This window comes from Melanostigma gelatinosum (genome assembly GCF_949748355.1).
Source record: "Melanostigma gelatinosum genome assembly, chromosome: 16".
Taxonomy (NCBI): Eukaryota; Metazoa; Chordata; class Actinopteri; order Perciformes; family Zoarcidae; genus Melanostigma; species Melanostigma gelatinosum.
Window position 1 is genome coordinate 7,025,578 of NC_136649.1, and position 11,823 is coordinate 7,037,400.

The following is an 11,823-nucleotide window of genomic DNA, read 5'->3' on the forward strand; positions in this document are numbered from 1 at the left end:
ACAGTGTAGAAGTACTCTGTTACAGTTAAAGCAATAATACAACATTGTAGAAGTACTCTGTTACAGTTAAAGCACTAATACAACATTGTAGAAGTACTCTGTTACAGTTAAAGCAATAATACAACAGTGTAGAAGTACTCTGTTACAGTTAAAGCACTAATACAACATTGTAGAAGTACTCTGTTACAGTTAAAGCACTAATACAACATTGTAGAAGTACTCTGTTACAGTTAAAGCACTACTACAACATTGTAGAAGTACTCTGTTACAGTTAAAGCACTAATACAACAGTGTGGAAGTACTCTGTTGCAGTAACAGCACTAATACAACAGTGTAGAAGTACTCTGTTGCAGTAACAGCAATAATACAACAGTGTAGAAGTACTCTGTTACAGTAACAGCACTAATACAACAGTGTAGAAGTACTCTGTTACAGTTAAAGCACTAATACGACAGTGTAGAAGTACTCTGTTGCAGTAACAGCACTAATACAACAGTGTAGAAGTACTCTGTTACAGTTAAAGCACTAATACAACATTGTAGAAGTACTCTGTTACAGTTAAAGCACTAATACAACAGTGTAGAAGTACTCTGTTACAGTTAAAGCAATAATACAACAGTGTAGAAGTACTCTGTTACAGTTAAAGCACTAATACAACATTGTAGAAGTACTCTGTTACAGTTAAAGCACTAATACAACATTGTATAAGTACTCTGTTACAGTTAAAGCACTAATACAACAGTGTATAAGTACTCTGTTACAGTAACAGCAATAATACAACAGTGTAGAAGTACTCTGTTACAGTTAAAGCAATAATACAACAGTGTAGAAGTACTCTGTTACAGTTAAAGCACTAATACAACATTGTAGAAGTACTCTGTTACAGTTAAAGCACTAATACAACAGTATAGAAGTACTCTGTTACAGTTAAAGCACTAATACAACAGTGTAGAAGTACTCTGTTACAGTAACAGCACTAATACAACAGTGTAGAAGTACTCTGTTACAGTTAAAGCACTAATACAACAGTGTATAAGTACTCTGTTACAGTAACAGCAATAATACAACAGTGTAGAAGTACTCTGTTACAGTTAAAGCACTAATACAACATTGTAGAAGTACTCTGTTACAGTTAAAGCACTAATACAACAGTGTAGAAGTACTCTGTTACAGTTAAAGCAATAATACAACAGTGTAGAAGTACTCTGTTACAGTTAAAGCACTAATACAACATTGTAGAAGTACTCTGTTACAGTTAAAGCACTAATACAACATTGTAGAAGTACTCTGTTACAGTTAAAGCACTACTACAACATTGTAGAAGTACTCTGTTACAGTTAAAGCAATAATACAACAGTGTATAAGTACTCTGTTACAGTTAAAGCACTAATACAACAGTGTAGAAGTACTCTGTTGCAGTAACAGCACTAATACAACATTGTAGAAGTACTCTGTTACAGTAAAAGCACAACTTTAGCTTAATGGTGTACACTCCAATAGTAGAAATTCAAAAGTTATTAGATAATGGTCCAATTAAAAGAGGGTTCTGTGTAAAGACGATGAAATGTTCTATTTGAATGCCATAAGCCAGAACCAGGTTGAGGGTTAAAACAGTGAGTGGGTTTCTGTTCACTCTGACACAAGCCAATCAAATCTAATAAAGAGGTAAAGCAGTACTAAGGCTGTCATTATCGACATCCACATGAATATTAAAGTCACCTACAATCGTGACTTTATCTGTTTTAAGGACTAAACTTGATAAGAACTCTGATCTGGCTGTATTGTTTTCCAGGTTGGGTGTGAAGGACTAAGAACCAGGCTTTCAAATGAGTTCTAATTTAGTTTAGGTTTAGGGTTTAATAATAGGCTTGAGTCAAAGATGGCTGCCACTCCACCTCCTGAGGAATGTGAGTATTAATATGACTTGGAGGAGTTGATTCATTTAGGCTGACATATTCTTCATTACACAACCAATATGATTATCTGATATTAAATCATTTACTAATAGATGACAGAGATCTGATGAGTCCACATTTAATCCTCCTATTTTGTTGGTGGTGTTAACTTGTATTAGGTTATGTTGTTGAACTCCTCTTCTGATTTTATTCTTTTACAGACATTGTTTAACTACAGTAGCTAACGACTGAGCCTCCGTGGTGCGGAGCTGTGCTTCTCACTCACTAAGCCCCGCCTCCATAAAGAGGACCTTTCCTCTCGCAGAGCAGAACGCAAGCGTCTGGACATGACCACCTCAAACCAAACTGTTGTGACTGAGCCACAGCTCTGCTCTCACGACCTTTCTGTTTGACGGCGTGTCAAACTAGCCGGTAGCCAGCTATCATACAAATGTGTGACTTGGTGACATCACTACTTTAAAAGTAAAGACAAGAACTGAGGAGCTCAGGAGAAGTGTTTCTCCCTTTGGTCGTGGACTTCAGGCTTTGAAACTTTACAACCTTTTAATGTAGAAAGATAGATAGAACACTCACAGGGGTCTTCAACGTTTTTCAGGCCAAGGACCCCCAAACTGATAGAGAGATGGAGCAGGGACCCCCGACTATATATATTGTATAAAATTGTGTTTTATATTAAACTGGGCCTAGTGCCATGTATAAACATATCTGTTATGTTGCATACAATACTGAACTATTAAAATAATGGACAGATTCATGTCTGGAAAAAAAAAATGTATGTTGTCTAATCAACCAACAATTTCGTGGACCCCCTGCAGTACCTCCACGGACCCCCTAGGGGTCGCGGACCCCCTGTTGAAGACCTCTGCGTTAGAGCACTTTGTTTCTTTATAACTGGCTCAAGTGATAGTAGTCATAAGGTGCAGTGTAACCCAGGACTCACATTGTTATAGTTATGATGCGCATGAACCTGTAATGCTGCACTTATAATACATCATGTCCTCCACTTATAACATTGTTACGCATGATTATAAACGAGTTATACAAAGCTTTACATGATGTCATATAAACATGACCTTCATACGTGTTACTGATTTCTTCGCTACCACAAACGACCAATGCGCTCTAGTTTCAGCTTTTAATATATAAATGACAAACATTGAATATCGGGTCGGGTTAGGGTGTCTCATGGACGGTACTGCATTGTCCTCATGTTATGCTGTTCATATAAACATGAACACAAAGTCTTTGTGACGGAGAGATGTGATCATTTAGTAGAAATGATGTAGTGTACATGTAATAATAATAATAATAATAATAATAATAACAGTGCACATGATCCAGTTCCAACTAACAGTTCTCTCTTAAGCATCGGCAAAATATATTAGTGTCCAGGTAAACTATGATGTACTATATGTAACATGTTAATACTGAACACATGGCGCGACAAAAATTGAAACAGGTATTGGGGGAAAAAGGTAATTTGTAAGAAAGTATCCTTAATAATTAAAAAATACACTGCAATGATTGCAAAATGTAGTTTATTCTTACTCTACAATTCCACATACACCGTCCTGCTTCCATACATATCAATTAACATCAGTGTTTAAATAAGACAACAATAAGACATCTCATGCATTATTTCCTCCTGTTTAAATAGGAACCAATGGTGTTGGAGCTGAAAGCCACAGACAGCTTAGGGAAGTCAGAAAGGCCTGAGAGACACACTGGCACATTGTTGGTTTTGGTCTTACACAATCATGCTCGCAATATCCTGTAAGTAGATGTTCATGCTGAACATACGGGAACACACATCCTCTGGGTAAGAAAAGCAGAAAGTAACACCCTCGTGAGAAATGAAGCATCTTTCCTGAAGCGGAGTGGAATCACACTTCAGTCGTGAGTCAGTGTCCCAGTGTTATCCATGCTCCTCTTTACCCTCCACGTGTGAACGCTGCTCTTCTGTGTTCTTCATCCAGCCGATGTGACGTCTTCTTTCAACTTGAGGATTCTTTCCATCAGCAGTCATCGGCCTTTGAGTGTCTGCGACTGGAAATAAAGAGAGTCTCACTGCCGGCTGCCAAGAACACACGTTTACACTTCATCAATCAACTGATGCTTTCAATAATGGAATTTGGGATCGTTTTAAGAAGTTGTCTTCTTCGCCGACTTTGAGTTGAATACATTTCCCACTGAGTTTTACATTAGTTTCTGAATACATTTCCCAGCATGCATATTTGGGTTGACTCTCCAGAAACCTTTCTATCGTCTCATGTGACATTAAGATGTCTTTTAATGAAACAATGAAACGTAGATAACACATGTTCTCCTCACTGCGTATGCAGCTGACTGAGACTTCACTCACGACAAGTGGAGACGGTCACAATGTTCAAATTCTGTGGTACCGACACACACGCAACATAAAGTCTAAACTATGGAAGCAAACTGCAGCAGTGAGTCTCAGCAGCACAGGAGTAGTATCCACAGGCTCATGATTACTGATGACAGTTCTGTCTGACTCTGGATGGATCAGTCTCTTCTGTATTCATCAGCATTCAGAGCGTTTGGCTCTGAACAGCAGGTAGAGCATCACCAGCAACAGGCCACACAGATCCAACGCTTTTTAACCAGCAGCAGGATCAGTGGGGGAAGAAACTAACTAACTAACAGAATAAAGGAAGTGAGCTCATATGCCACATGCCATATTGCTCACTTTCTGTTTGCTCAATGAAAGGTTTTTTTTTACCCCCTTTGCTACACTGTGATATGGAGCGAAGCGTGCTGCCAGCAGTTTGAGTTACTGGTAGAAAATATCCCACTTCCTGCCAGCACTGAGTAAAACATGCAGTCTGAAGAAACTCACCAGTTTCCACCTCAGGATCTTGAGCCACTCGTCTGCCTCCACACCCGTCTTTGCACAGAGAAAGAATGTCCTCTCAGGAAACACCAGGCTGCGGACACAAGGACAGCAGAGGTGTGCATCACTCTATAGGATCTAGTTTCTACTCATCAAAGTCTTGGGTGCAGACTATAAAGCGCTTCTAACTCACACTCTTCCTGCACTGCTGGACTCTATGGGTAGTGTTCTCCTCCAATCACAAACAGGCATTTTCCCACTGAAACTTTGCTTCTGGAGATCCAGTGAGTGGTGGATCCATTGTATATTTTAATTAAGCCATTTTTGTTGGGAGTAAAGGGGACAGGCGTAGTATGCAGTGTGATAAAGAAATCTCTGACCTGACTATTGTATGCAACATACACAACAAACGGAACTAAAATAAACACTCTGCTGCCTGTTGCCACACGAGCAGCGCCCGTCCTCAGGCCACCCGTCAAATAAAGAGCAACCGCCCGTCTTTGGGTTCACTTGGTCAGGCCCTGCGTCGCATTTGATGTTGTGTGTTTTTTAGATTTGATTTTTAGAATGTAAGTGTAAGTTAAATCATGGTTAGATATATATGTATAAATCAGTTTTTATTTTTACTTTTGGCTGTTTTCTTTCCTTTTTTTCAGTTGTGTTCCACTAGATATGAACCATGAGCCTCGGCGACCATTATGTGGAGAAGAAAAAGAAAATCAGAGCCATACAATCAGGGATCTAGCATAACATATTCAGAACCCTTTGCTGCTTTCTTGATGAATTCACCTCTACATCATACGAGTTCGTTCACCTCCAACACTCCAAACAGGAAGCTCGTTGGATTGATATCTACTGGTGCAGCATTGGACATCCAGTTAAAGGGGGACAGTGGGTGTAACCTCTGTAACGCCACAGCTGCCTTTCACTTCATGTGCACTTCTCCTTCCCTCTTGTTTTCTTCTGCTATTTCACTGCGCACACTTCCTTTTATAAACAACACAAAGGTCCAGTTTAGAAAGTACAACTCGCTGTGGCCTCAGACTGCAGTGCTGTGACTTAAGACATATATTTGATTTGCTTTTTCTATATAATGTTGGTGTCATCTGATACATATTGCATATATTTAGGGCCCGAGCGCCGGCAAAGTCGGGCAAAGGACATGTTGTACTTCTAATGTTCATTATTATTATTATTAATAATGCCGGCTCCGCTAGTCCCTGCCGTTGTGTCCTTGGGCAAGACACTTAACCCCAAATCGCCCCCGAAGGCTGTGCCATCAGTGTGTGAATGGATGTAGTGTTAAAGCTTTGAGTGGCCAGAAGACTGAAGACGATACAAGTACAGTCCATTTACCATTTAATTAACAGAACAAAATGAAAATGTCACAAGTTGTCGCTGTGGATGTATCAACAAGCTAGCCAGTAGGTCACTTCTTAGCATACATTGTGTAAATAGGCAACATAGTAATCTGATGTCAGACAGAACTGCCAACTCGTTAATAATGTTGTACAGAGAAGACATGCCATACATGTAAAATATATTTGGTAACCAAGGAGGTCATATCCATAGTGAAGGATTCAGAGATGTCGGTTAAAAGTGTGACTCCTACATGTGTGGGTAATTCCCACATTCCTTTACGGTGCATCCCCTCAGGGCTGATCACTGACATCACTTACCAGAAACAGTTGACTCTGTCCTGAGAGTAGTCAAACTGGACTGCAGAGCAGGCTCTCAGATCCAGGGTTCGGATGGGCTCTTCACCCTGCAACAGAGTCACTCTGCAGCTTACACGTCCACACTACAAGCGGCTTCATACAATCGCTCCATCCGCATACTGTCATCACATATCCAAAGCGAAGCTGTGAAACAGCACATCTAACACACCGTGCACTTGAGCCGAAGAGCGCCTTACCATTTTGTCTTTGAAGTATTTGAGTTCGTATCTGTTCAGCGTGAACCACCTCTGTTTCCAGTTCTGCAAAAAGATGCAAAAGAGGATGTATTTGAAGTATCGCCTCAGTAAGTGCTCTGTGTTCAGACTCTGCCAGAGTCCTGCTCCACTCCATCGCCCTGATGACAGCTGATTTGTGTGCAGACATCTCTTACCTTCACAATCGCTCCTTGTTTCACCAGATAGCCTTCCTTTGTGCCCAGCTGAAAAGACAAGCTTTGTGTTAGTAGGAAAACGATTCTACTATATTCTACTATAACGACAATTCTGTTTTATTACAACTTGGAAAAAAAAAAATCACCGAATTTTGTTTTTGAGCTTTTAACCACATCTCACGGCTCTTCATCGGTGAACAGAGTTGTTTGGCTCATTAGTCATGGGGTTGGTTCAGTCAGTCCAGTTAACCCAACGATGGGTCTCCTATCACATGATGACAGGTGGTTGTATATGGTTGGAGCTGGTAAGGCCTGTCTCTGTTCAAAGGTGGTCTCTGGTGGGGTCTGTAGATCTTGAGATCCTAAGGTGTTGAATGGTTTGTGAGAGAGGCCCACTGGAGTGGTTCTTACGGTCACCATTGAGTTACTGTGACAGAGTTTGTGAGTTCAGATTGAGTGGGGTTCCTGTACACTGAGTGTCTTTATGCACCTGTCAGCCTTCAAATGAACACAGGTTGCCTGAACACAGCTCCTGTAGTCTGATGAAACTGAACCAACGACACCATTTGCTGTTGGAGACCGAGATGTGGTTGAAAGCTCCGCTCCAGCTCGAGCTGCCCCAACAGCTGAACGGTTCAGGTGCACACCACAATACTCCGTCCACGGCAAACCGTGATCGGACAATCTCAAAACAATAAATGTAATATCCATGTTGTAATAATCCAGAATTACCTTTCAAATCAGACTTAAAGAGAGCTGAATGGAACACCCCCCCCCCCCCCCCTTTAAGGTTACTTTGGTCACATGACATCACAGAGGGACATCTTTGGGATCAGCTGCTCACAGATGTGAGCGTGCAGAAAAGGGGCATACCGATGGTGCGTTCGGTACCAGGTCATTTTCTGTGCGGCCCGTCTGTATGGCCGTGTGCACTCGCACCGACTCGTAGATGGACGGCTCCTCCACGCGCCACGGGTACGGACACTTCAGCACAATCAGGGTTCCTGGTTCAGAGGCAGAGGGCGGGTCACAGGCCTGACTACCTCACAATAACACACGGAGGAAATACAACGTCCGACAACTCAACAGATGAGCCTGGGGCTATTCTCTTGTTGTCGGATTGGAAAAAATGTGGAGAGGATCATTTTTAACACTGGAAAAATCAACAGCTTTAAATGAACGTAGGGTTACAGAGGAGGGTTAGGCATAACACCTTGGTGTGCTGGTAGTCCTTGGACCGCTATAACTACTTTGGTCTAGTCAATCTCTGTCCTCCAGCTCATTCTGTATGCTGCCACTAGGCTTTAATAATGTTACGGGAATCCTTGGTGAGATCTTTGGGACTCCCTGTCTGAGTACATCAGGCTAGCCGTCTTGGTAGCATCTTGTACGTCACTATAATTCTTTTAGCTTTTCTACTCATAAACACTTTGTAGCTCTACTTTTGACAATTTCAAACTACTTACTACCTGTTTCTATTTGATCCCGTCACCCATTTGTGCACAAACCTGAGCTGGAACAAGAAAAATCCTAGTATAGCTTCACCTTCGCGATGGAAGCCATTCACCAGAACGACAGCCAATAGATCAAATGTGGCGTTTCACTGGATATGAGCTGGTCATATGCAGTGAGCTTTGTTAGTTAGAAGAGCTGAAGGTCTGCATACCTGTGTCACTGCCCAGCAGAGGCTGGTTGGCAAAGTGGTTGACGAAGTCGCGAAGGGTCGTAAACTCGTTGAAGCCGAACACGTAACCATTGTCTTTGCGTGTCACATGAAAATGCTTCACAGAATCCCTCGCCCTGCGCGTCAAATGACAAACAAACATTTAACAATGCACTGTTAAAGTCATTCATGTGCACAAAGTATTTGTTCGATTGTTTCCCATCCTGGTAATGGCCTCCGGTTGAAGACACGCTTGGTTTTAACAGCACGTACATGAAGTGGCTGTGAGAGTGGCGTGTTCATCAGGCATACTTCCTGTGTAGCCCGTGTGTTAAACAGTCTACCGACTCGCGGGAAGATCACGGCCAATCCATCCCTGGCTGACATCAGATGATGCATTTTAACAGCTTCAGATTATGCTCGATTAGTTTCTCTCGTAAAACTCTCTGCTACTTGTTCAGAGTTCACTATTTACTGCCTCCACTGTTGTGTTTAGACGTGTTTTAGACGGACTGACCTGACGGACAGGGCGAAGCAGCCTGGACCCTCGTTACTGTTCCTCAGGAGATAACTTCCATCAGTCCCATTGGACAAGAGGAGGGCCTCTGTGGCATGACGGGACAGGTCATAGTGGTACCACCTTCAACAAAATCCACAAGATTAACCTGGAACTCTACTGGGATGAACTGACAGTCGATCTTGATCTATTCTATTTCTATGGGAATAAAAGAGATCGTCTAAACTGCTACAATCTTTAAAGGCCGGGTCGGTAATCTTCAAAAACGTTTCTGATATTTTTGTTGAAATGACATCCCGACAGCAATCAATGAATCAAATTGAATCATACTGGTCTCTGTGACTGTCGCAGGACTGTAATAAGCCCGACCAATCACTTCATTCGAGTGAGGGAGGCCTGAAGGGATGTGCTGTTAGGGTTGCCGACTCTGCGACTTTCTTGCTTGATCGAGCAACTCTTGGAGCTAATGGTAAATGTACTGTACTTGTCTAAAAAGGCAGAGTCAAGCAGTAGCTCTGGGCCTTCTCTCGTCTTTCTGCTCTGTGTGGAATACACACTGGTCCACATCAGACACTCTGACACTGAGATGAGAAACAGCAACGTCCACATTCACTGCATTAAGGTGCGCTGCGAGCATTTGTATCCTGAATAGAGCACAGATCTGTGGGCGTCGTCCTTCATTTAGAGCATCGGGGGTTCGATGTCGATTTGTCCATGGGCAACACTATTACTATTGCCGATACCATTACTGCTTTTGTTATCATTATTATTCTACTATATCCACTGATGCCGTTATTATTAGTAGATGTAATTTTCCGATCATCATTATGCTCACTGCTCTCATTATACGAATCATTTCTGTCGTATGCATTGAATGTGTTGTTACTCTGTTGTTCATTCTGTACACGCATCTGTCACACATCTGTCCATCCTGATAGAGGGATCCCTCCTCTCTCTGAGGTCTCTTCCCTTTTTTCTCTCCCCATTAAAGAGTGTTTTGGGCGAGTTTTTTCTGTACCGATGTGAGGGTCAAAGGTCAGAGGATGCTATATTGTAAAGGTAAATATGAGACAAGAGTTGATGAAAAATGTGCCTTTTGATGAAACAGTTGGTTTTCAGGTGAAATGGAGACGACTGTTGCTGGTAAACAGGCCGCAGACTGTAAGACAGCTGCAGAGGAAACTAGTAAAGGGATGTGAAAGTGCAGTATTTGCATAGAGAGCTGCTGAGGGATTATACAAAAAGCAGCTATGGGAGTGTGTAAACACAGCATGGAGGATTATGGTCATCACATACTGACTGGTGTTTGACAGGCAACATGCAGGAGGGGGGCAGAATATTAGGCACACCTCAACCAAAGTTTATTATAAGCTTAATAAAAGTAGTAGAATGCATTGTTTAACTATTGTATTGGACAGCATTGGATTTTACAGGTGTACATGGTACTCACAGAGAGTTTATCTACAGGTTAAAGTTTGTTTCATTTTGTACATCATGTTTTAGAACCAGCTTTAGGTTCTCTCTGTCAAAGACCAGCAGTTTATTGCTGCCCTGCTCTCAGCTCCATGTAGCATCCTACTTCCATTTTCTCTCGTTCATCACATGAGTCCATACAAACTGTAAGCAGTTAACACGGTTTGAATAATGCCCACTATGCAAAACTACTCCACGAAGAAGCCAAGTCGTGCTATGAACAGTTGAGAAGTGGCAGGAATTGATGACACCGTCGACTGTCTGGGTCAAATGAATTCCCAGATATTACATGTTGTGATTACTCAACATATTTCTGTTTGTGAGTAGGTCAGAATACTTTGAATGACGTCGTTGTGATACGGATTCTGGTTCAGTCAAGTGGGGCTCATGACTCGTATCGTTATCAGAGAAGATGTTCGAGTCATATTTTTTGTTTTGATTACAAAATCATATTTTCTAACTTTGCTAAAAGATTTGCGTGATATAAATACATTCCTTTGACTTATGAATGGATTTAAATGTATTCTGAATAACTATCTTTTTCTTTGGGAACTATTGTTATTAATCTAGATCAGCTGTGATAAGAGGAAGGGGAGGGACTAGAACGGGGCATCGGTGCAGTCTATTATTATTATTATTATTATGAGTTTGTTAAGTTTGTTGAAAGTGAAAATAAATCGACCAACTCACGGCAATGGAATCAGCGTCTGTAGAGTGCATCATCTGGACTGTTTAACCCGTAAAGTGGCACAGTGTATAAGAACAACAAATAACAGCGTCCCACGCGCTCTACATCTGCAGTAAGTCCCACGCGCTCTTACCCCAAAGTCTCCAACTCGTCTCCAGGCGCATCGCTGTAGTAACTCATGTCAGGAGGTCGGGGTCGGTGCGCACGAGGAGCAGCAGCACTCACACAGAAGTGAGAGCTGTGAGCTCGAGGCAGACACGCCTAAAGAGGAAATGAAGACTGCAATGCATCCAGAGTCACGAGCGGCCTCAGAGGGTTACCTCAGCATTCCATTCATTGATCCAAAGCAACTCATAAGCAGTGCATTAAACTACACAAGCCCAACGTTCAAATAATGGTAGAACTAGAACGTATAGCCCTCCATCAGACGCTGAACATGCTTCAAGTGCTGCATTTAGAGTCAGTCTGAACAAATGAGCTTTCATTTGAGTATTAAAAAACAAAGTCAGCCTGCCATTCATTGTCTCTATGGAATGTCTCTATGGAATTCTGACTTGCTGGACTGGTTTAATCAGGATTGCTATCACAGATGGAAAAACCAGC

At 41.9% G+C, this 11,823-nt stretch overlaps 1 protein-coding gene across 2 annotated transcripts; it reads right to left on the reverse strand.

The window, feature by feature from the left end:
* Nucleotides 1–3,492: 3,492 nt before the first annotated feature.
* Nucleotides 3,493–11,450, reverse strand: dapp1 (dual adaptor of phosphotyrosine and 3-phosphoinositides). 2 transcript variants are annotated; one of them, XM_079286036.1, is made up of 9 exons: nucleotides 11,354–11,428; nucleotides 9,060–9,182; nucleotides 8,546–8,679; nucleotides 7,753–7,883; nucleotides 6,880–6,927; nucleotides 6,686–6,748; nucleotides 6,450–6,535; nucleotides 4,777–4,864; nucleotides 3,493–3,962 (listed from the first exon to the last, which is right to left on the reverse strand). In XM_079286036.1, the coding sequence occupies exons 1-9, from the start codon at nucleotides 11,398–11,400 to the stop codon at nucleotides 3,939–3,941; spliced, it is 744 nt and encodes a 247-aa protein (XP_079142162.1). In that variant the 5' UTR covers nucleotides 11,401–11,428; the 3' UTR covers nucleotides 3,493–3,938. The 2 variants fall into 2 exon arrangements, with proteins under 2 accessions (XP_079142162.1, XP_079142163.1); XM_079286037.1 differs by lacking the exon at nucleotides 9,060–9,182 and having other exon boundaries at nucleotides 11,354–11,450.
* Nucleotides 11,451–11,823: the final 373 nt, after the last annotated feature.